The following is a 26,108-nucleotide window of genomic DNA, read 5'->3' on the forward strand; positions in this document are numbered from 1 at the left end:
ACCTACTTAGTAAATTATATTTCTTTTATCAGAAAAATTTGTGGGTTTTGAACACAGAGAAACATGAAGATATGTAAAAGTAAGCTGTTTATTCAGTGCCCTTTATTATTAGACAACAGAAAGCAGAAAATAGTTAAGTACAGTCTTCCTTTGAGAAGATTAGCTCTGATAGAAAAATTATGAAAAAATTAAAAAATAAAACAGTTCAAAAATTAATAAAAATTGAGACATATTGCTGAGCATGGTAGTGCATGCCTTTTAATTTCAGCACTTAATTTCAGAACAAGAGGCAGAGATATGGATTTTTGTGAGGTCAGCCTGGTCTACATAGTGTGTTCCTGGGTAGCTAGCATTGCGTAGTGAGACCTTGTGTCAGTATATGTGAACACCTATGTATATATATATATGTATGTATCTAACAATGTGTTAAGTAATATGTAGAGATTTGGGGTATATATATGGCAAATAGTAAGTGTATGGCTTCCTTTAGGCCATTGTAAATGTAGAAACTAGTTTGGTTTTCCTTTATGAGGAATTCCCCATACACAGTATATATAAAAATCATTCATGCTTAATTGTTTTTGAATTTGCAGAGTTGGAGAGAAAGTTAAGGTAGGAGGAGGACAGATGAAGAGATAGAAAGTATATACTAACCAGTAAGGAATTAGTTATTGTCCTTTTAACATCATTGGTGAAAGTTTGATAACATCTAGTCATATATTCATAGTATCTTTTTCTTGCTTTTATTTCCCCCAAGTGTTCTGGTTAGGGATAACACTCTGTTCAGTTAGGTTTTTGTTCTGCAACAGTGTATTACTGTATAGCTCTGGCATTTACTGCATAGATCAGACTGGCCTCAAGTTCATGGAGATCTGCTGGCCTCTGCCTACTTAGTGCTGGGATTAAAGGTGGGTACCATCTTGTCCAGCAGTGCTTTTCTTACTTTCATTTTATGTGTATGAGTGCTTCTCTGCAAACATGTATGTGTACTAAATGTATGTCTGGTACCTATAGGGGCAAGAAGAAAGCATTGGAATGCTTGGAATTAGAATTACAGACACTTCTGAGTCATTATGTTGGTGCTGGGTACTAAACCCTGATCCTCTGCAAGTTCAGCAAGTACTCTTAACTGCTGAGCCATCTACAACCCTCAGTTACTATGTGTCTTAATGTTGTGTTAATCACAGATTCTGGAAGAGTATGCTTATTCTTTAATAAATATCTTTTTGCATTTAAGGGAAGAAAAGACTGAACAGTTACTAGACTGTAAACAAGAACTTGAACAAATAGAAATGGAATTCAAGAGGCTGCAACAAGAGGTGTGTACCTAGATTTATTATATTGGAGAATGAAATAGTTGGAAATTGATTTATCTCATTGTAATTTATAATCATGACCTCTCAGTTACCTCATATATTTATATAAAGTCTGCTGACTTTTTATTGCCTTTACCAAAACGCAGAGCCAGAGCTAGAAATCAAGGTCTATTGTTCCTACTATTCAAACTTCTCCAAGATTCAAAGTAGTCCTTTTAGACTGGGGCAGTTCTAAGTCTGTCCCTCTTTTTTATGTCTTTGTCATCTATCGCTGGTTTACCCACATACCTCTGTGTACTGAATTGAGCTGTTATGGGTCTGTATGTAGTCTCCCATAGTGACTATATTAGGTTACATATACATTAAAATTTTTATTTATTCTTTTCCCATATACTATATCCCAAATGCAATTTCTTCTCCTTTCACTCCTCCCATACTGCCTCTCTCCCCCCAGATCCACTCCCCTCCATTCTCCTTCAGAAAAGAGCAGTCCTCCCAGGAATATCAACTGAACATAGCATAACAAATTACAATAAAACTAGGTACATACCCTCATATCAATACTGGACGAGACAACCCATTAGGAAGAAAGGGTTCCAAGAACTGACAAAAGAGTCAGAAACACTCCGCATTCCCTCTGTTAGGAGTTCCATATGAATATCAGGCTATGCAACAGTAGCATAAATGCAGAGGACCTAGCTCAGATCCGTGTTTGTTGCTTCAGTGATGGAGGAAGGTCATTGGTTAAAAAATAAAGAAACTGCCTTGGCCCATTTTATTGGTTAGAACATAGGTGGGTGGAGTAAACAGAACAGAATGCTGGGAGGAAGAGGAAGTGAGCTCAGACTCGACAACTCTGCTCTCTGGAGCAGAGGCCATGCTCCCCTCTCCCGGGCCGACATGCGATGAAGCTCCGACCCAGGATGGACATAGGCTAGAATCTTCCTGGTAAGCGTACCTCAGTGCTACACACATTATTAGAAATGGGCTAGTCCAGGTGTGAGAGTTAGCTGAGAAGAGGCTAGATAATAAGCAGTGTTTAAAAGAATTCAGTTTGTGTGTTGTTATTTCGGGTAAAGCTAGCCGGTGGTGGGACCTGGGTGGCGGAATGCAGCCCGCAGCTCCCACTACACTTCAGTCTCTGTAACCCATGAACCTGCTTAGTTGGTTCTGTGGGACATTTTCTTGTGGTGTCCTTGACCCTTCTGGCTCCTGAAGTCATTCCTCCCTGAGCTCCACTTAATGTTTGGCTCTGGGTCTCTCTGTATCTACTCCAGTCCGTTGCTGGGTGATGCTTCTCTGATGACAGTTGGGCAAGGCTCCAGTCTATGAATATCAGAGAATATCATTAGGAATCATTTCATTGACTTGTTTTGTTTGTTTGTTTTTGGCCGATTGTGTTTTGTTCTATCCTGGGTGTAGTAATGAGGTGCTGGGCTACCCAACCTCTGGTACCTGACCATCTAGGCAGTTCATTGGTTGACCACTCCCACAATTTCTGTGCCCCATTACCCCAGCATATTTTGTAGGCAGAACAAATTGTAGGTCAAACGTTTTGTGGCTGGGTTGATGTCTTCCTAGTCCCACCACTGGAAGCTTGCCTAGTTAAGAAGATGGCTGGTTCAGGCTCCATAACCCCTATTACTAGGAGTCTTCACTAGTCACCCTTGTAGGTTCCAGGGAGTTTCCATTGCACTTTCTAAAATGCCTCCCCAAATGTCCCCAGTTCCAGTTTTTCCACTACTCTCTTCCTCCATCCCCCCAACTGACCTTTGAGCCTGATCCCTCCTATTTCCATCCTCACCTGCCCTCGGCCCACCTGTAAAATCCATTTCCCCTTCCCAGGGAGATCGATGTGCCCACCCCCCAAGTCCTCCTTGTTTCTTTTTTTGTTTTTGTTTTTTTTTTGTTTGTTTGTTTTTGTTTTTTTGATTTTTGAGACAGGGTTTCTCCATAGCTTTTGGTTCCTGTCCTGGAACTAGCTCTTGTAGACCAGGCTGGCCTCGAACTCACAGAGATCCACCTGCCTCTGCCTCCCGAGTGCTGGGATTAAAGGCGTCCGCCACCACCGCCCGGCCCTCCTTGTTTCTTAGCCTCTCTTGGTCTGTGGATTGTAGCTTAACATCCAGTGTCACTTATGAGTGAGTGTATACCATGTCTGTCTTTCTGGGTCTGGTTACCTCACTCAGGATGATTTTTTTTTCTAATTCCATTCATTTGCCTGCAAATTTCATGATGTCATTGTTTTTAACAATTGAGTAATACTCCATTGTGTAAATGTACCGCATTTTTATTTTTATTCTTTGGTTGAGGGACATCTCTGTTGTTTCCAGCTTCTGGCTATTATGAATAAAGCTGCTATGAACCATAGTCAAGCAAATGTCCTCATGTATGGTGGAGCTTTCTTTGGGTATAAGCCCAAGAGTGGTATAGCTGGGTCTTGAGGTAGATCCATTCCCAGTTTTCTGAGGAACCACCACATTGATTTCCATAGTGACTGTATGAGTTTACATTCCCACCAGGAGTGTTCCCCTTGTTCCACGTCCTTGCCTGCAGGAGCTATCACTTGTAGTATTGATCTTAGCCATGTCCTTGCCTATATGAGCTGTCATTTGTGTTATTGATCTTAGCCATTCTGACAGGTATAAAATGGAATCTCAAAGTCGTTTTGATTTGCATATACCTGATGGCTAAGGATGTTGAACGTTTCAAGTGTTTCTCAGCCATTTGAAATTCCTCTGTTGAGAATTTTCTGCTTTCCCAATGTGATTATGTTAGGTGGTATGTATCAAAATGGTTTTTGTATTTGTCTTTTGGGTTCCCCCCCGCTTGAGCCATAGGTATTAAGATTTTTTTTAAGAGATTGTTAGAAAAGAAGGAAGAGATAGAATAGTGTGCATAAGAGTAAAAGAAGCTGGTGAAATAATCAAATTATATGTTTGTATTAAAATGTCATAATGTGCCAGGTGGTGGTGGCGCATGCCTTTAATCCCAGCACTTGGGAGGCTGAGACAGTTGGATCTCTATGTGAGTTCGAGGCCAGCCTGGTCTACCATGAGTTCCAGGATAGTCAGGGGCTGTTACACAGAAAAATACTGACTAAAAAACAAACAAACAAAACAACTAAAGTTTCATAGGAAAATCCATTATGTTTTTAATTAATATATGTTAATCTTAAAAACTAGTAACAAGAGGGTTTTTTAATATTTTTTGTATTTTTAAAGAATTTGCTTCTTTTAATCACTGTTTTCCTTAATTTTTCATTGGATATCTAAGCTTTCATGGGAAAATCTATTATGCTTTTAATTAAAATATGTTAATCTTAAAAACTAGTAACAAGAGGGTTTTTTTATTTTTTGTATTTTTAAAGAATTTACTTCTTTTAATCACTGTTTTCCTTAGTTTTTCATTGGATATCCAAGCCATAAATGCCAAGGATTGGAGTAAGGCTGGACAGTTATGTCTTTCTCTTATATACCTTGTCTGCTATTTTGAATGTTAAAAATTATATGTGAGATCATAAACTGAGACCATCCTACATGAATGAGCTGTAACTCTTATTCCACTTTTTTGATAACAGAGGTTTGTGTATGTGTGCACACACTTCTTTTGTTCCCAAAAGAGAGGCTCTAAAACAAATAAGACTAATAGAAGGAAGAAAATTTCATTTTTTATTTTTGCAAATCTCTTTATGCCTGACATAGAAGACTTACGATGTGGGCTGCAGAGGTGGTTCAGTGGGAAAGGCCCTGACTACCAATTCTGATGAGCTGAGTTCAGTCCCTAGGACCCGTGGAAGGAGAGAAGCAGCTTCTGTCGGCTGTCCTTTAACCTCTGTATTACTCACAAAATAATTTTAGTTAAAAAAAAAAACTTTCAAACTCTCACAGGCCAGTGACATTATGAGAGACTAAAAGTGAAAAGAAATCATGAAAATAGTTTTGACCTTATAAATTTCTGAATATTTTAGAGGTCCACAAAATTGCTCTGTATATTTTTAGGACTTCTGTTGTGATTGCAGAATTTCTTAAAAGATTATATTGTAATAGTTAAATGCAAGTAAGATACAGAAATATTTTACTTAGAAGCATTTGAAAAATTCAGCTACATTTTAGTAGGCCACATATGTGGATAAAAACATTTTTTCTAAAGTAGTAATTTAGTTGTATCACTTAGATTTTCTATATGTTTATAGTTGTGTATTTTCAAGTTACACTTTTATTAATCTTGTGTTTCTTGGTATTTTGCCTACATGTATGTCTATGTATCACATGAGTGCAGTGCCCGCAGAGGCCAGAAGGTGACAGATCCCCTGGGACTGGACTTACACATGGTTGTTAACCACCATGTTGGTGGTAGGAATCGAACAAGGTTCTCTGGAAGAGCAGTGCTCTTAACAGCTCTGAGCCATCCCTAAAGTTAACTTTTATAAGCTTTAATTGAATGTTGTGTTAAGTAGAGGTTCACTTAATTTACAATTCCTTTTTAAAAAACATTGCTAATAGAGAACATTATGTAAAATTTGTATATAAACATATATATAAAACCCTTTTAAAATTGGTTTAAGGAATATGTCCTCATTTTTAAGACACTATTATTATTTATGTACAGTTTCCTTTTAAATATATATGACTTATGACTTTTATTAAATTAATGAACTTGTCTGAACAAAAAATAATGTTTAAAGGGGAAAGTTAATATGAAAGCATTATTTTATTTATATTTAGAACATGAATTTGCTTTCGGATGCTCGATCTGCTCGAATGTACCGAGATGAATTGGATGCACTTCGAGAGAAGGCAGTCCGAGTTGATAAGCTTGAAAGTGAACTCAGCAGATATAAGGAAAGACTTCATGACATTGAATTTTATAAGGCAAGAGTTGAGGTATGTTGCATAGTTATTCATACTTTTTTCTTTAGAGTGTTAAGATTTTCAAAATTCATTTTATAAACAAGGAATTGAATATAAGAGGAAACATTAAGTTGAATTCATAATATGTTTAGTTCTGGGGCAGGGAGGTAGAAAGTGGGTGAAGCAAAAAAAAAAAAATCAATAATATAGTGCTAGTGCTTGGTAGCTTTCCTCCTGCACAGAAATGTCATAAGAATGGGTTAATGTGTTTATTTGCAATGATGGATTGTTATATTCTACAACCTTATAAAACATATATTAGCACATTTCTAATTCATTTTTTAAACCTTTTGAAATATTTATAGGAATTAAAAGAAGATAATCAAGTTTTATTAGAAACAAAAACCATGTTGGAAGACCAACTAGAAGGAACTCGAGCTCGTTCTGACAAATTACATGAGTTAGAGAAAGAGAATTTACAACTAAAGGCTAAATTGCATGATATGGAAATGGTAAGTTTGATGGGATTGGTCAGTTTTCCTGCTTTCTGAGGAAGAATCCCATGATTCATCTAAATCCTCGATAATGACAAGGATGGCTATAGTTCTTAATAAGGCTTTAACATAGATAAGATAGCTATAATTATATATTTTATATATATAAATTTTTATATTAAATTATATATTATATAACTTAAGATATCACTACCGTTACATAAAATAAATATACAGTAATATTTTCTGTTTTAATTAAAGATGTATATTACTTACTAAGTTTTCCCTTTCAAAAACAGTAAATCTATTTTATAACTTCTGTCTTAAAATGCAGAAGTTTTATAGATGTCAGGTAAAATTTAGCAGTGGCCATAATTATGTTGTTAGATGACTAAAATAATATACTGAGTGTGAAGGAACGTTTTCATTTTGTCCCTAAAGATTATTTGAAAAGGCCACATATCCAGGAATATATAGGAGCACAAATTAGGCTTGATGGGTTAAAAAAACAAAAGAGGACACAAACTTGGGCAGGTGGGTAGTAGGCAGGAGATTTAGGAGTTGGAAGAGGGGGAATGAAAACAATCCAGATGTGTATAAAATCCTCAGAGAACTAGGTTTTTAAGATCATTTTAAAAGGATGTCTGGTACCTGGTAAATAATGATCAGTGATGATTATAATAACTAAGTATTGCCTTCAGTGCAAAAATTGTAAGGAACTAAAGATATAATCAGTTTAAAATATGTAAAAATTAATGAATAATGAATGAAAACTACAGTACTTACTAGCTTTCTTTTCCTACTCTGTGCAATTGAATAGGAAAGAGATCTGGATAGAAAGAAGATTGAAGAATTAATGGAAGAAAATATGACTTTGGAAATGGCACAGAAACAAAGTATGGATGAGTCGCTGCACCTTGGGTGGGAGCTGGAACAGATATCCAGAACGAGTGAGCTTGCTGAAGGTAGTCTCAGTTGTACTTCATTTAATATAGTGTTGTAATTCTTTATTTTCTCTAGCCAAAGATCATACAAAACTACCAGTTGTCTCCAAAACTGCTATCTCACAAAGTCATATCTTGTTTTTACTTTTTTTAGGACTGGTTTTTACTCTGTATCTTAAAACTCAACTTTATTTGTTCTGGGAAAGGGGACTTTTTAAAAACTTGAATTTCCACACTTCTGTTTAAAATGGTCTTAAATAATTCTATTATAGCTTTATTTAGTATGTATATTAAATTAGTATACATTAGACAATATATAGCTTTTAAAAAGTATCTTAAAAAACAAAAAATATATTCGTACTTGTGCCTCTTTTTTTTTTTCCTGGACACTTTCTTAAAAATTAAATTCATGCGCATCTCTGTAAGTGCAAGGCCAGCCTGGTCTTCAAAAGCTAGTTCCAGGACAGACTCCAAAGCTACAGAGAAACCCTGTCTCAAAAAACAAAACAAAACAAAAGTTAAATATATTACAGTTGTTTGCATTGGGTGTGTTAATGCTGCTAACACATTTTGTTAATCATAGCCAGTTAAATTTATTCAAAGCTGATTAGTTCCATAATTCCTAATTTACACAGTATTAGATTATTTACCTGGAGTTCTTGAACAAATATTTATTAAACACTTAGAAATACAGCACACTATACTGGGCTTGAGGACATAGTTATCAGGTAGATATAAGCTCTGAAAGAATTTCTAGACTAGTTTTTATAGTTATTTGTGCAGATAGAAGCTTCATCCTGTGTATTATCTATTAGGTTTTTCTGATTTTTTACTTGAGAATTTAATAATAAAATTCTGGTGTCCTGTGTACTGGTTACATAATAAGTAGTGAACCCATGGTTTTACTTAAAGTATTTGTAATTTGGGGGGGGGGGGGTGAGGTTGTAGACAACTCACTCTATAGACTAAGCTGGCCTCGAACTCATAAAGATCTGTCTGCCTCTGCTAAGTGCTGGGATTAAAGGTGTGTACCAGCACCACTTGGCTAAATATTTGTAACTTTTTGTTTTACTTCTATAAATTGAGTTACAAGCAAGCAGCACAGATTTAAGTTTTCTGCTATTAAAAAGCCTATCTATGTGTGCTTACCTACTTGTAGAGGACAGAGGACAACCATGAATATTCTTCCTCAGGAGTCACTGTCATTTCCTTCCCCCTTGAAAACAGGGTCTCTCACTAGTTGAAAACTCTACAAGCAGGCTCGCTGTCTGGCTGGTTAGTTTGGGGGATTGACCTGTTGGCCTCCGCAGTGCTACAATTATAAGTACGTGCCACCCTAGCTCGCTTTTTTATCCCATGGTTCTGGGGTTTGAACTCAGATTCTCAAGCACTTTTCACAGTTCATAAAACTTCAGTTCATGAAAGTGCTCAACAGATGACGTATAGAGGAATGTAACTGAATATAATGAAAGCCGTGAGTCACAAGTTCTTGCTGTCACCATATACCCGACAATGAAAATATTAAGCCCTTTGTTACTTCTGTCATTACTAAGACAAAATTGGATATACTTGCCACTTCTTTTCAACATAATATTAGAGTTCTACAAGAGTAGTTACACAAGAAAAAATAATGAAAGGCATCCAAGTTAGAAAGGAGTTAAATTGTGTTTACCACAACATAAACTTACACATACCATAAAACTGTAAGTTTAAAAACAAAAAACTTAACTCGATAAAGATTAGGAATATAAAGTCAAAATAAGAACAGATTATTCAATAAAACAATCTCACTTATAGTGTCTATTAAGAAGAAACAGGACTGGAGAGATGTGTCAGTGGTTAACAGCATTGGCTTCTCATCCAGAGACTCCAACTTCAATTCCCAGCACCCACATGCTAGCTCACAATTGATTGTAACTCCAGCTCAGGGGAATTTCACATTCTCTGTTGGGTCCCGGTTGCCAAGACCCAAAATAATCACACAGAAACTTTATTATTTGCAATCCTATTTGGCCAGTAGCTTAAGCGTATGCTAGCTAGCTCTTATATCTTAAATTAACCCATTTTCATTATTTTATATTTTACCATGAGCCTCGTGGTTTACCATGGCATCCCCTCAACTCTGCCTACTCTCTTCTCCTCTCTCTGCTTGGAATTCCCGTCTTGCTTTATTCTGCTAAGCCATGGGTCCTGACAGCTTTATTCATTAACCGATAAAAGCCACACATAGACAGAAAGACTTCCCACACCAACTCTCATATAGACATACATACAGACATAACACCAGTGCACATAAAATAAAATTAAAAAAGTTGTTTAAAAAAGAAGAAATTAGACTGGCAAGATAGCTTGTAGGTAATTGTACCTGCAACCAGTCCTGATGACCTGAGTTCAGTCCCCAAGACCCAAATGGTAAAAGGAGAAAAACAACACATTAAGTGCCCACACACACAAAATAAAAATGTTTAAAATGTAGTTTAAAAATATTTTTATAAAGGACATTGATCCTATAATTTGTGATCCTAGAGAAGCTAAATAAGAAGGAAAACCTAAAGAAAAACATATACGCATCCTCCTGAATATTAACCTTCATCAGGCGATGAAAGGAGACAGAGACAGAGACCCACACTGGAGCACCGGAATGAAATCCCAAGGTCCAAATCAGGAGCAGAAGGAGAGAGAGCACGAGCAAGGAACTCAGGACCGCGAGGGGTGCACCCACACACTGAGAGAATGGGGATGTTCTATCGGGATCTCACCAAGGCCAGCTGGCCTGGGTCTGAAAAAGCATGGGATAAAACCGGACTCGCTGAACATAGCGAACAATGAGGACTGCTAAGAAGTCAAGAACAGTGGCACTGGGTTTTGATCCTACTTAATGTACTGGCTTTGTGGGAGCCTAGGCAGTTTGGATGCTCACCTTACTAGACCTGGATGGAGGTGGGTGGTCCTTGGACTTCCCACAGGGCAGGGAACCCTGATTGCTCCTCAGGCTGACGAGGGAGGGGGACTTGATTGGGGAAGGGGGAGGGAAATGGGAGGTGGTGGCGGGGAGGAGGCAGAAATCTTTAATAAATTAATTAATTAATAAAAAACCTAGCTAAACAAAAAATAAAACACCTCTGGATTAAAAAAATAAATAAATAAAATAAAAATATTTTAAGTTCCTAAAAAATAAAACATGTTCTCCCTCCTTCTGCTCCTCATTGGGACCTTGGGAGCTCAGTCCAGTGCTCCAGTGTGGGTCTCTGTCTCTATCTCCATCCATCACCAGATGAAGGTTCTATGATGATATGCAAGATATTCGTCAGTATTGCTATGGGATAGGGTCATTTCAGGTTCCCTATCCTCAGCTGCCCAAGGAACTAACTGGGGACCTTGGCTTGGGCATCTGGGAGCCACTCTAGGTTCAAGTCTCTTGCCAACTCTAAGGTGGCTCCCTTCACTAAAAATTGTGCTTCCGTGCTCCCCTATCCAACCTTCCTTTATCCCAATCCTCCTTTTTCCCCAAGTTCCCCCCATTCTCCCCTTCTCCCTTTTCTCTCCCCATCTCCCCTTACCCCCATCCCACCCCACCCCCAAGATCTCAATTTTCTCCCCGGCCATTTTGTCTACTTCCCATAGCCAAGAGGACAACTATATGTTTTTCCTTTGGTTCACCTTCTTACTTAGCTTCTTTGGGATCACCAATTGTAGCCTCCGTGACCCTTGTTTATGGCTAGAAACCAATTATGAGTGAGTACATCCCATATTCATCTTTTTGGGTGTGGGTTACCTCACTCAGGATAGTGTTTTCTATTTCCATCCATTTGCATGCAAAATTCGCGAAGTCATTGTTTTTTACCGCAGCGTAGTACTCTAATGTGTATATATTCCACACTTTCTTCATCCATTCTTCCATTGAAGGGCATCTAGGTTGTTTCCAGGTTCTGGCTATTACAAATAATACTGCTATGAACATAGTTGAACAAATGCTCTTGTCATGTGATCGGGCATCTCTTGGGTATATTCCCAGGAGTGGTATTGCTGGGTCCAGGGGTAGGTTGATCCCGAATTTCCTGAGAAACCGAAACACCGATTTCCAAAGTGGTTGCACAAGATTGCATTCCCACCAGCAATGGATGAGGGTACCCCTTCCTCCACAGCCTCTCCAGCAAAGGCTATCATTGGAGTTTTTTATTTTAGCCATTCTGACAGGTGTAAGATGATATCTCAAAGTTGTTTTGATTTGCATTTCCCTGATCGCTAAGGAGGTTGAGCATGACCTTAAGTGTCTCTTGGCCATTTGAACTTCCTCTGCTGAGAATTCTCTGTTCAGTTCAGTGCCCCATTTTTTAATTGGGTTAATTAGCATTTTAAAGTCTAGTTTCCTGAGTTCTCTATATATTTCGGAGATCAGACCTTTGTGTGTTGCGGGGTTGGTGAAGATCTTCTCCCAGTCAGTAGGTTGCCTTTTTGTCTTGGTGACAGTGTCCTTTGCTTTACAGAAGCTTCTCAGTTTTAGTAGGTCCCATTTATTCAATGTTGCCCTTAAAGTCTGTGCTGTTGGGGTTACACATAGGAAGCAATCTCCTGTGCCCATCTGCTGTAGGGTACTTCCCACTTTCTCTTCTATCAGGTTCAATGTGTTCTGTGTCTTTAATCCATTGGGATAAAACTGGACTCTCTGAGCATGGCGAACAATGAGGGCTGATGAGAAGCCAAGGACAATGGCACGGGGTTTTGAACCTACTTAATGTGCTGGCTTTCTGGGAGCCTAGCCAGTTTGGATGTTCACCTTCCTAGAAATGGACGGAGAGGGGAGGACCTAGGACTTACCACAGGGCAGGGAACCCTGACTGCTCTTTGGACTGGAGAGGGAGAGGGAGAGGAGTGGGGGGAGGGGGAGAAGGGTGGGAGGAGGGGGAGGGAAATGGGAGGCTGGGAGGAGGTGGAAACTTGTTTTTTTTTTTCTTTCTCCTTTTCTCAATAAAAAAATGGAAAAAAAATAAAACATGTAAAAATAAATTTAACTGGGGCTACAGAGATGAATCAGTGGTTAAAAGTGCTTGCTGCTCTTCCAGAGGACAGGAGTTACTGGCATCCATGCTGGGCGGTTCACAACCTCCTATAACTCTAGCAACAGATTATTTGGATTTAGCATACTCCTCTGGCCTTAAAAGGCACCCATACACATTAGACATCCTCATGCACAAACACAGACACAGGTACACATAAACAAAAAATGAAAATGAACTTTATTTTCAGTTGAGATAGGGTTTCTCTGTGTAACTGTTCTAACTGTCCTGGAACTTTCTCTGTGGACCAGGCTGACCTCAAACTCAAGTGCTGACACCACTACCCAGCAAAAGTAAACCTTGTAGAACACTAAAATAAAAGGAAGTGAAAGATGATTATGCTAAAACTGTAGGACATCACTGAAAAAGAAGAGGAATGGAATGGTATAACATATTCAGTAACAAAAATTGATGTTATTAAAATGTTCATACTATCCACAGTGATCTATAGATTCATTGCAGTCTACTAAAATACAGCTAGTCCCAGAAATGATAAACAATATTGGATGTGATGGTTATAGCCATGACTCCAGATAATCACAAGTTCAAATCTTCTCTAGGTAGTGAATTCAAGACCAGCCTGAGCTAAGAGAGTCCATCTTGAGAAACAAAGACATAAAAAGGGGAATGCTAATATTGATGTAAAAATATAAAGAACTATGAATAACTAAACATTCTGAAGGCTATAGAACACAGGGGAATCATAATACGTGATTTTAAAAGTCTACACAAATATATAAACAAAATAGCATACTGTACAAACAAATTCTGGCAATAACAAAAACAAAATAATAAACGAATGTAACAGAATAGCAAGCCCAAGGATAAATCCATGCATTATTTTCAACTGAATTCTGACAAACATGACAGGGAAATGACACCGAAAAGCATAAGTTTTTCAACAAATGATGCTGGGAAAATTACATTCTATTGTAAAAGAATAAATTAGACTGTGGTTTCACACAGGTATAAAAGGATGAAAGGCTTAAATAAATGGAAGACCTGACCTGAAACTGTAAAACTACCAAAGAAAACACAGGGAGAAAGTGTCATGGTCTTGGTATAGACACTTTTTAAAAAAAAATATATACCCAAGTCGGGCGATGGTGTCGCACGCCTTTAATCCCAGCACTCGGGAGGCAGAGGCAGGCGGATCTCTGTGACTTCAAGACCAGCCTGGTCTACAGAGCTAGTTCCAGGACAGGCTCCAAAGCCACAGAGAAACCCTGTCTCGAAAAACCAAATAAATAAATAAATACATACATACATACCCAGATCACAAACAGCAAAAACAAAAAAGTTTCTGTGCAAAATGAAACATTCAAGATCGTTTATAGCATAATATGTTTGCAAAATACACATTTGATCTATAAGAAGCTCAATAGTTAAAAAACAAGTAACCTTATTAAATACTGATCTGAGAAACAGGAGAAGTAGTTGGGTAGTAGAGTTCTTTCATAGCATGCAAAAGAGCCAAATTTAATTCCCAGGACCACAAGTATACACACAAAAGAGGCAAAGATTATCAGTAGTAGGCATTTCTTAAAACATGACAGTACATAAAAACACGTTGAGTGCCTTAATCATCATAAAGATGAAAAGCCACAGTCTATCTGCACTCCCTATTGTTACAGTGGCTATTAAAAACACGGAAGATAAGCACATAATCACTTTTCTCTTTGTTGTGATGTCTGACAAAATAGCTTAAGGATGGAAGAGTTGTTTGGGCTCATGCTTTAAAAGGGTACCGTCCATCCTGGCAAAGATGACAGTGCAGGAGCATGAGATAGATGGTGACATTGTAGACACAGTTGGACAGGAGAGGGAGAATAGCCCTGGTGCTCAGCTCCATTCAGCCTTTGACCCCAGCCAATAAGATTCACTCACATTTCTCCTTACTCTTAGCCACACTCAGAACTGTATCTCCTAGGTGATTCCAAATATAACCAAATAGACAAATGAAAATTAGTCATCACACTGAGGTTGTGGAGAAGAGGAACTTAATGCATACTCTTTTAACTGCAGTGTAAATTAGTATACCCAATGTGGAAAATAAGTTTCTCAAAAAAACAGCAAACAAAATAACATGTGATCCAGCAGTCCTACTCCTGGGAGTATACATAGCCAAAATTTGTAAAGTTTATGAAAGATATCTGCACTTTCATATTTATTTTAATAGTATTCACAGTCATCTAGGTTAGTGCATTTGTCGTGTGTAAAGGTAAATACTATATGATAGAGCATGCTTGAACTTGAGGGATATTATGTCATATGTAATGAACCATGTGAAAAGGTAAATACTACATGATAGAGCATGCATGAACTTGAAGGATATTATGTTATATTGTAATAAACCATGTGAAAAAGTAAATACTACATGATCTTGTGGGATCTTTAAAAGTTTGCTTGTGTTCCAGGACAGGAACCAAAAAGCTACGGAGAAACCCTGTCTCGAAAATAAAAAAAAATAAAAAATAAAAGTTTGCTCGTTAAAATGAGCTGTTGGACAAAGGGCACAGGATTTCAGATAGGAATAAGTTCATAAGGTCTGTTGTACATCAGTGGTTACAGTTAATAGCAGTCATTTATTTGTATGCTTGAGAATTGCTAACAGAGTAAAATTTAATGTTTTAGCCACAAAAATATGTATAGTAATACATATCTCGCCGGGTGATTGTGGCGCACGCCTTTAATCCCAGCACTTGGGAGGCAGAGGCAGGTGGATCTCTGTGAGTTCGAGACCAGCCTGGTCTACAGAGCTAGTTCCAGGACAGGCTCCAAAGCCACAGAGAAACCCTGTCTCGAAAAACAAAACAAAAAAAAAAAAAAACAAAAAACAAAAAAAAAATTCAGTAATACATATCTCTCATACCCTCATTTCGCTATTCCATAGGTGTCTATGTGTGTGTTAGAAATATAAATTGTACTTGTCAGTTAAAAATAAGTATGTTGGTACTAACATGAGAACCTAAATAAATTATGTGAAAATGTACATTTAAGATTAACATAAATAAGCCAGGTGGTGGTGGTGCATGCCTTTAACCACAGCAATTGGGAGGCAGAGGCAGGCGAATCTCTGAGTTCAAGTCCAAACCTGATCTATAGAGCAAGTCCTAGGACTGCCAGGGCTTTAACTTTTCAAAACAAATCCTGTCTTGAAAAACAAAATAATAAGAAATAACATAGACAGTTTCCATAATTCTCAATTTTTTGACATTCTTCAATGATAATAATAGAAAATTATAGGAATTAGTTATTTTGTAGATCAAACCATTATATATAATTTGAATAAACTGTGCAAAAGTTCCATATTGTAACAAGTGAACTTATTTTGTTCTTGTTTAAATATCTAGTCCAGGTTGAATTGACAGTGATGCTATACTCAAGAATGATGGGAGTAGAGAAATTGCTCAGAAGCTAAGAGCACTGCCTGCTCTTCCAGAGGTCCTGAGTTCAATTCCCAGCAACCATGTGGTGGCTCATAACCATCTATAATGGGATCTGGTGCCCTCTTCTAGCATGTAGGCATACATGCAGGCAGAGCACTAATCCATAGATAAATAATTTTTTTTAAAAAAACCTACTTATGAAGATGCTTTGTCATGACAAAATAGAGCAGATGGTGGTGGTCTTTGCTCCTAACTGAACGTTAGCATCTTAATCCAGAATATGAACAAGTATATAAGATCTCCAAATCGTTTTTAAGGGTTCTTCTTCAGCTGCCTTTTAATCTTTGAAATTGCTCCAAAATTTTATTATATGCCTTATATTTCTTATTTGAGTCAAGGTGATCTTGTAAAGATTGCAGGATAATAGCTGTAATTTATAGAGTAACCCAAGATTCGTTGACATGGACATGGCCATTACCAAATAATTTCTCATGAGTTAGAATTCTATAGTCTCTTTAGTCTAAACTGTATATGTTAGAAGCTCAAGACTTTGTTTCATTTAGTTTTTTAATAGTGTCTCCTGTATAACTTATGTTTTTATGAGGTTAAAGATCATTACATTAATCCGGATACATTAGAAATCAACATTTTTAATATTAAAAAGTAAAAATAATTTACCAGTGACATATTTTTCGATATTATAGCACCACAGAAATCCTTGGGCCATGAGGTAAATGAGTTGACTTCCAGTAAGTTATTAAAGTTGGAGATGGAAAACCAAAGCTTGACAAAAACTGTAGAAGAACTTCGGAGTACTATGGACTCTGCAGAAGGCAACACTTCCAAAATCCTGAAAGTTGAAAAAGAAAACCAGAGACTGAATAAAAAGGTAAATAAAAATTCAATTTTTATTGTAATGTTCAATGTTAGTATATAAATGTTAATATTATATAAATGTTAGTATATTTCTTTTCCATTTGTAATGTATTGTTTAAGCTCTTTTCAAATATTCTTAAATAGCATGGTTGCACCAAGCCCTCTGACTGTCATCCAGACTCAGTCAGTAATAGTGAGCTGAATTTGGGGCTGGGCATACAGCCCAGTGGTAGAGCAATTGCCTGGTAATATGGAGAATTCCTTAGTTCAATCCTCAGTACTTCAAAGAAAGAAATTTAAGAACCCAACTTGCAGCCAATCTTACTTTATTACTTCCTGTTTCCTCCTCATGACCATGGGATCAGTGTATCACTTTGAAAACAAAACATTAGAATGTTAATCTCCAAAAAGTAAGGAGTTTTTAGAAAACAAGAACAATGATGTCACAGCAGAAAAATTAACTTTTTAAAGGTTTTATTGTTTGTTTTTAGTTTATGTATATGGGTGTTTTGTCAGCTTGCGTGTCTGTGCACTGTATGCAGTGTCTGTGGAGGCCAGAAGAAGGTATCAGGCAATTATGAGCTTCCCTGTGGGTTCTAGGACTCCAATTCTTATCTTCTGCAAGAGCAGCTAGTGCTCTTAATTCCTTAGCCCTATCTCCAGGCCTCTTACTCTCCCAAATTAACTTTTTGTTGTTAAAAACAAATCTGTATTGCCCAGGTTATTCTCAAATCTCATGAATTCTAAGCAGTCATCCTACCTCAGCCTCCTAAGAGTCTAAGACTGTAGAGCACTACTTTATTTTAAAATAAAAAAATCCTTTGGAGGCCAGACGGTGGTACACGCCTTTAATCCCAGCACTCAGGAGGCAGAGACAGAAAGATCTCTGAGTTCGAGGCCAGCTTGATCTACAGAGGGAGTTCCAGGACAGGCATCAAAGCACTCGGGAGGCAGAGGCAGGCGGATCTCTGTGGTTTGAGACCAGCCTGGTCTACAGAGCTAGTTCCAGGACAGGCTCCAAAGCCACAGAGAAACCCTGTCTCGAAAAACCAAAAAAAAAAAAAAAAAAAAAAAAAAAAAAAAAAAAAAAAAGCTATAGAGAAACCCTGTCTCAAAAAACTAAAAAATAAAAAATAAATAAAAAAAAGTAAAAGAAAAAAATCCTACCGGGCGATGGTGGCGCACGCCTTTAATCCCAGCACTTGAGAGGCAGAGGCAGGTGGATCTCTGTGAGTTCGAGACCAGCCTGGTCTACAGAGCTAGTTCCAGGACAGGCTCCGAAGCCACAGAGAAACCCTGTCTCGAAAAACCAAAAAAAAAAAAAAAAACCAAAAAACCAAGAAAAAAATCCTTTGAAAAGTACTTCAAAAGTTTTTGTCAAGTTTTTCCACTTTTCTGACTTTATTCTGGTTTTTATTTTTTACATTGAATTTTTTGTTTGTTTGAGACAGGGCTCACTGGCGTGGAACTTGCTATGTAGACCAGGTTGGCTTCAAACTCATGGGGATTGAGTGCTGGGACTAAAAGATTATGTGCCACCATGGCTGGCTATGTTGTGCAGTAGGCTGACTATAGCTAAGAGATGTATAATTAATTACTGTATTACCAAAGTCTTCAAATTAGCATGTAAGTCCCCTCCATTTCTCCTAGCGTGTTTTCTGCTGACAGAATTAGGTATGTTATAATTTGTCCACAGTCTAGATTATGTTGCTTGCTTCCCTTGTTTTGTCACTTAGCAAGTTCTTTTGTATTCTGTATTTCTTCTTTTATCTACAGACTAAATGTGCTTTAAAATGATTTTTTAACCAAGAATATTTGTAGAGTATGTGTATATTTAATTTAGGAGGCATGTCTTGTTGTCTGCTTTCTGTTTTTTGTGATGTTACAGAAAGTTTAGTTCCTGTGATTAATTAGAGGTTTATCAAATTCTAATATGCTAATTATATTATTGCTTCATAATTTGTTAATTGAATTTATTACAAAGAAAGCTTCCTTTTGAAAGCTCCTGCTCTTAGATATGATTTACTCAAATCGTCAGCTGACTGAAGAGCTCTGGTACCCTTTCCCCTGACTCAGACTGTGAACTGGTTCCCTATGCCCTCCTGGGAGGACTCAGACTGTTGGTTATGTAGTGTTTGTTTGAGCTCATGGATTTTAAAATATTTGAGGCAATTCAGCCTACCATATTTATTTTACTTACTATCCAACTGTGGGCTGGTGAGAGCCTTTTAAAAATATTTTTTTAGATTATATCATTTCCCCTACTATTTCTCTCTCTACACCCTCCCATGTACCTGCTTCCTTATTTGATTTCAAAATACCTGACATGAAAAAGTTATAAATAGGAAAAAGTTACTTTACTCACGGTTTCAGAACTTCTCAGTGTACAGTGGACTTGCTCTGTGGCTTTTTAAAATAGTTTTTATTTTTATGTATGTGGGTACTTTTCCTCTATGTGTCTGTGCACTGTGTGAAGAGGGCATCAGATCCCCTGGAACTAGAGTTATTATTGGTGACGAGCCTCCACATGGGTGCTGAAAACTGAAACCTGGCCCTTTAGAAAAACAACCCTAACCACTGGGCCATTTCTCTGGCTCCTCCATTGCTTCTTGGCTTGTGATGAGGCAGAACTCAATGGTCAGGAGCACGGAGGTGAGCAAAGGAAGAGAGAGTGGAGGGTGCAAGGACTCCAGCTTGTTACTTCCTGTAGCCCCTTTCTTGTAACACCATAGAGTTGCAAGAATAGAGCTCGGTGACTGAAGTACTTGACTAGTGTGGTCAGTGCCACAACATGAGAGGTTTAATCCCCATTACTGCATAAATAAGTAAACATTTGAAGTTTTGTCAGGAGGTGCGCAAGATCTCACTGTTCACATGTCGCCGTGCCTGGTGAAAATGTAAGATTTTGCTGCAGTTTATTTCTTCAATAGTATTCTTTTTTTTCCTCCTTTTATTTTAGCCTTTTATTTTTGTTCTTGCCTTTTATTTTTGCCAAGTCTCTTGTTTGCTGTTTTATCAAACTCCACATCTCTCTTTTTTGCCTTCCTGATCTTTTATGACTTCTTCCTTTCTTAATGAACTTTCTAGGCTAATGAAGATTGTATACTACAAATCCACTATAGCCAAGAGTTTTCCAGTGAGATCTGGGCAGTCCTCATTAGTACATGATACTCGCTTCTTGCTCTGCCTTTGTATTTCAAAATACAAATTTGTTTTAGCATGAAGAGAGAAAAAGAGTTTGTCGATTTTATTAAACTAAATTAACATGGAATGCTACTTGAAATTCTATATGAGATTCTTAACTTTTACCATTTGGATATTAAAATGATTTTAACTTTAGCCTTTTGATATGAAATGTTTTGTCTGGAATGTATTTATTATGTTTTGTGATTTTTCTCTAGGTTGAAATTCTTGAAAATGAAATTATTCAAGAAAAACGAAGTCTTCAGAATTGTCAAAATTTAAGCAAGGATCTAATGAAAGAGAAAGCTCAGCTTGAAAAAACAATTGAAACGCTTAGAGAAAATTCGGAGAGGCAGGTTTGTGTATTTCTCACTCAAACAGTTGTTTTAAAGATAATGTTTATACACCACTGCACGGAAACCTCCTAGAACACTCTAGATTTCTGATTAGCTGCAATGAGCTCCCTTTTATGTATAGTTTTGCTTCTGCCATTTCACTGTAACCTGCCGTTTTTACAGTTCAAAAATTTTAAGTCATCCTCTGTATCCCCGTTTGCAAAAATCAGCAGTCTATAAATTGTAAGTGGTCTGTTGTTCTCAGTAGCGTCCAGGCCATGCACGTGAATGGTTATGTTGCCCACACAAGTTCCCCCTTGCAGATCCACCACTGCCTGCTACTGCTTGTCACCCTGTGTCACAGTGTCACCTGTTCTTACTTGATAATGGCCCTAAGCTGCAAAATAGTAACATTAGCTATTCATGTCATAGTAAGTACTTCAGTAAGATGAGAAGATTCAAGTTTTCCATGTAGTGAAGAAAGGAAAAATACAGTGAGACCTATGATAAGATTATTGTTAATCTTCTTACTGTACCTAATAAATTATCAGCATGGTGTGTGGAAACAAAGCAGTACGTACAGACCCCGAACTCTTTGCAGTTTCGGACACTCATGGAAGATCTTGAAATAAATTCTGTCTTAGGGAGGAATCACTATATTGTTTTACATATCCTATGTCATATATTTTAGAAACTTTAAAGAGAAACTTAGAAAATTTAAATTGCTAGTTTGCTTAATAATGATAATTTATTATAAATGTTTTTCAGTTCCTATGCTTTTAGGTGTCTGTAGAATAATTTCCCTGAAGATTTTAAAGAGAAGTTGTAGAAAATTCACAGTACTCCCTCCCCAATAACAAGGGAGAAGTGAGATGACAGAACAGGTTATGCTGCAAGTTGGATAATTTGTTTTTATATGTACTAGCTCATATTGTTATTTATATGTTACCCAATTAAAGTTTCTTTTAGAAATGATTACACATACACACAAACAAGTAATGTACACATTCTTACCAAGGACCCATCTTGTGTAGGTAGGCAATATAAAGATTATTTAATGAAAATTAAAACCTTAGGTCTTTAAAGATATTTGAAGTAGATTTACTCTAAACAATCTGAAGATCATTTTAATTGTAAACACTTTTCTTTTAGACATTCCTTTAGATTGTAAAACCCCTGAAAACATGAACTTTAGTGGCCTGACAGTACATATACAAAGTGACCTTTCAGTAAATATTTTTCATATGAAAACAGTAAGCCATGCACTCTAGTATCCATGTTCTTTCCTTGTTAGGTTTTGATAGTTTAAAGACTATGTTTATTCATTGTAAGCTTACATTTTATTCTTTGTTTTAATTAGATTAAAATATTGGAGCAGGAAAATGAACATCTGAATCAAACAGTGTCTTCCTTACGGCAACGCTCCCAGATTAGTGCTGAGGCCAGGGTGAAAGACATTGAAAAAGAAAATAAAATTCTTCATGAATCTATCAAAGAGACAAGTGGAAAACTAAGCAAGATTGAATTTGAAAAAAGACAAATAAAAAAAGAATTGGAGCATTATAAAGAAAAAGGAGAGCGAGCAGAAGAGCTTGAAAACGAGTTGCAGCATCTTGGAAAAGAAAATGAATTGTTACAGAAGAAGATAACTAATTTAAAGATTACTTGTGAAAAAATTGAGGCATTAGAACAAGAAAATTCGGAGCTAGAGAAAGAAAATAGAAAATTAAAAAAAACTTTGGATAGCTTTAAAAACCTTACTTTTCAGTTAGAATCCCTAGAAAAAGAGAATTCCCAACTTGATGAGGAAAACTTGGAGCTGCGAAGGAGTGTGGAGTCTCTGAAGTGCGCAAGCATGAAAATGGCCCAGCTCCAGCTGGAGAACAAGGAGCTGGAGAGTGAGAAGGAGCAGCTGAAGAAGGGCCTGGAGCTCATGAAAGCCTCTTTCAAGAAGACAGAACGCTTGGAAGTGAGTTACCAGGGGCTAGACACAGAAAATCAAAGGCTACAGAAAGCTCTGGAAAATAGCAATAAAAAAATCCAACAATTAGAGAGTGAGCTACAAGACTTAGAGATGGAAAATCAAACATTACAAAAAAACCTAGAAGAACTGAAAATATCTAGCAAAAGACTTGAACAACTAGAAAAAGAAAATAAATCATTAGAGCAAGAGACTTCTCAACTCGAAAAGGACAAGAAACAGCTGGAGAAAGAAAATAAGAGACTCCGGCAACAAGCAGAAATAAAAGATACCACATTAGAAGAAAATAATGCGAAAATTGGAAATCTGGAAAAAGAAAACAAAACTTTATTTAAAGAAATTAGTGTATATAAAGAGTCCTGTGTTCGTCTGAAAGAATTAGAGAAAGAAAACAAGGAACTTGTAAAAAGAGCAACTATTGACATGAAAACCTTGGTGACGTTACGTGAGGTAAGTATGTTCACCTCAGCTCAACTATTGACATGAAAACCTTGGTGACATTACAGGAGGTGAGTGTGTTCACCTAAGCTCAACTATTGACATTGTTATCTTTGTACCCCACATTTATTGAACCTATTTTTCACTTGGATCATCTTTTCTATACTTCAGTGAATTTTGGAATTGGAACTAGAAACAATTTCTCACTTTCCTATCTAGATGAAAAGTTTAAATTGCATTTTAAAAATGTTAGTAATAAGGTATTATTAATTAGAGTGATTTTACCAGAGGAGTAAAGGAATCACATGTAGATTATACTCAAATAAATCGATATAGTTTTCACAACCAGTCATTAAATATTGTTTAACTTTCATATTAGCAAACAAGTTCAGAAATATTAACTTAACTCAGAATCACAGAATTAATAAAAGAATTAAATTTCTGCATTCAATCTCAGATCTTTCAAACTCCAAAGCCCTGTGATTTTTGAGATGCCTGAGAATGGAAATCAGGTTCAACTTAAACTGCAACACTGCACTATAGAAAATTCTGACATAAGATTAGGTTGGTGATATCTCTTATAATACTTGCTACATCAGAATATGTCAGAAAATAGGGTCTGTACTCATTCTCAGGTATGGGAATGGATGTTGGCATGAGGACCGGGATACCTTACAGTTCTGTGGTCTGCATTTCTATTGGAAGGCATTAAGAAGGAACTTCCCAGTATGAGCAGCAGGCCAATAAACATGTTCCTGATTCTTCAGATCAATGTGTTAGGCCTATTCTAGGAACTAATGTGCACGTAGGTTTTTGTGCTTCTTTAAAGACCTTGAGTATGTTGGAGGTTCCTTACAGTTTTCAAACCTGTCTTGTGTGTTTACTAGGAAAGAGTTTCTTCTCATTTTATAACATAGCATTATAAAGAAGTAGCAGCACATGGAAAGAGTTTGTTTCTAATAAAAGTGTTTTTCCAACAGTAATTTGAACAAGAGATTATTAAATGGTTTCAGCTTGGGTGTAATATACTACTTAGCTACTTGTTGGATTACCAACAAGGACAGTGTCAGTGACCTTATCTGGTTGTAGTTGACTTCTGCTGTAGTGATTAGAGTCTTGAGTGACTTTCTTTTCTTGACATATGAGTTGTGCATTCTTTTTAAAATAAGGACTTAGTGAGTGAAAAATTGAAGACACAACAAATGAACAATGATCTCGAAAAACTAACGCATGAGCTTGAGAAGATAGGTTTAAATAAAGAACGACTCTTACACGATGAGCAAAGTACTGATGACAGGTGAGTACTGTGTGTGTTTAGCAAATCACTGTAGTTTTTATCTGGCGAAACTTTGCCCAAACAGTAATATCTTCTTGTTTCTGGTTTCTTCCTTCTTTTGGAGAAAGTTCTGTAAGAACAGAAAGAATTGAATAAAGACCACCAATAACTAATAAGAAAACAATTTATATAAAAGCAAGATGCCAAAAGTAGCAGAAGATTAGAAACCACCTTTGAGAGTAGAGTGAAGAACCAACAAACAAAACATTCCTTTCAGGAAATATGTTAACTAACCTTTTGTTTTTCATTTGGCTAAGTGGCTCAGTTCTTTTATTTTGTTGCCAGACATGGATCAAAAGGAGAAAAATATAAAACAAAGGAAAATACATATTGAGATGCAATTAGTGTCTAAAAATGATGTGGACAAACAGTATAAAAATCACTCTTTAACTTTTAAAGTGGTTGATACTGATTTCTTTTAAAATTTTTGTTCTTCAATGTTAATCATAGTTTTTTAGTTAGGAATAATCTGATTTTGTTTTGTTTTACAAAACAGGGTTTCTCTGTACAGCTGTCGCTGTCCTGGAACTTGTTCTGTAGACCACGTAGTCTTTTATTTAGTATCCAAAGGGCCATGTGTTTCAACTAGACTTTTGTGGGCCAATAAGAAGGCTCAGTAAGTAGAGGCTCCTGAGGCCAAGTCTGTAAGCATAAATCTCAGGACTCACATGGTAGAAGGGAAACCAACTCTTGCAAGTTTTCTTCTGACCTCCATACACATGCTGTGGCTCGCATGCTCCTACACATGTGCACACATACATATACACAAATAAATGTAATTAGCCTTTTTCTATAATAATGTTATTTGAGGCTGGGGAGATGGCTCAGTGGATAAAGCCCTCACTTGGCAATCATGGAGACCAGAGTTCGGATCTTCAGGACTAACGTGAAAGCCGTGTGGGACATAGTGGCCACCTATAATCTTCAAGGCAAGCTTGCTAGATGGACAAACTGAAATTGTTCATTTTCTGGTTCATCAAGAGACTAAGCCTCAGTACATAAGAGTGATCTAGGAAGACACCAGATGTCCACTAGAATACATAATCACACACCATACACACAGAAAATAAAAATAATTCTGTTTTGTGTAGAATCAGTTTTAATTCATTGGTACCATACATTGATACAAGTTACATTGTATTATTTACTATTCTAGCTTTGATATCTTATGCATGTATGTTAATACAGATTAATATATACAAATTAGGAAGAACTAATGCTTATTATTTGGTATTTAATAATGCAGTTTTGGGACTAGTCAGTAGGTTGAATATTTAAATGGTCAGCTCTGTAATACAAAGAAATAATTTTAGGCATTTTCCTACTCAGTTATAAGTCGGGCAGCCAGGAGCCTAGAGATGGCACAATGGTCAGAGAATACTTGCTACAGCCTGGCAGTCGTTGGTGCACATCTGTAATCCCAGCACCTTAAAGATAGAGGCGGCCAGATCTCTGAGTTCGAGACCAGCCTTGTCTACAGAGAGAGCTCTAGGACAGCCAGGACTAAATGGAGAAACCCTGTTTTGAAACAAAACAAGAACAACAAAAATAGTTGTTGCTCTTAGAGAGGACAGGGGTTTTATTCCCAGCACCCTTGTGATTGTGCAGAACCATTCCTAATTCTAGGGTCCTATCACTTTTTTCTGATGTCATGGATATATATTTAGGCAAACATAACATAAAAATAAATAAATCTTAAAAATATTTAAAATTTAAAAACAAGTCAGGCAACTGTTATTAAATTAACTTCCTGAGGAAATTCTTCATTTGATTTAATCAGAAGTTAATTGCCAATTTAATCGACTATCTTTAGATTCTAAATGTATATCATTTCTTTATTCAAATTACTTTCAGTTTATAGAACACTAAATTTCAGTTTGTTGGCAAAGCATGTTTTGACCTAAGT

The 26,108-nt window shown here is 36.8% G+C and overlaps 1 protein-coding gene across 8 annotated transcripts in view; it reads left to right on the top strand.

Annotated features, from left to right (window-relative positions):
- The window catches only part of Ccdc88a (coiled-coil domain containing 88A), a 167,459-nt gene that overhangs the window by 90,071 nt on the left and 51,280 nt on the right, over nt 1-26,108 (top strand). For all 8 annotated transcript variants that reach the window (XR_005975985.1, XM_041669925.1, XM_041669928.1 and 5 more), the window contains 8 exons: nt 1,238-1,319; nt 6,044-6,202; nt 6,535-6,681; nt 7,484-7,628; nt 16,758-16,942; nt 20,331-20,468; nt 21,808-22,878; nt 24,036-24,163. Coding sequence is in view for 7 of the 8 variants with exons in the window: in XM_041669925.1 (XP_041525859.1) it covers nt 1,238-1,319; nt 6,044-6,202; nt 6,535-6,681; nt 7,484-7,628; nt 16,758-16,942; nt 20,331-20,468; nt 21,808-22,878; nt 24,036-24,163 (2,055 nt within the window). In the remaining variant the exon portion in view is untranslated. The remainder of the gene's footprint in view (nt 1-1,237; nt 1,320-6,043; nt 6,203-6,534; nt 6,682-7,483; nt 7,629-16,757; nt 16,943-20,330; nt 20,469-21,807; nt 22,879-24,035; nt 24,164-26,108) is intronic.

Source organism: Microtus oregoni, unplaced genomic scaffold (assembly GCF_018167655.1).
Source record: "Microtus oregoni isolate MIOR12 unplaced genomic scaffold, Mior012 000019F_ref0000042, whole genome shotgun sequence".
Classification (NCBI taxonomy): domain Eukaryota; kingdom Metazoa; phylum Chordata; class Mammalia; order Rodentia; family Cricetidae; genus Microtus; species Microtus oregoni.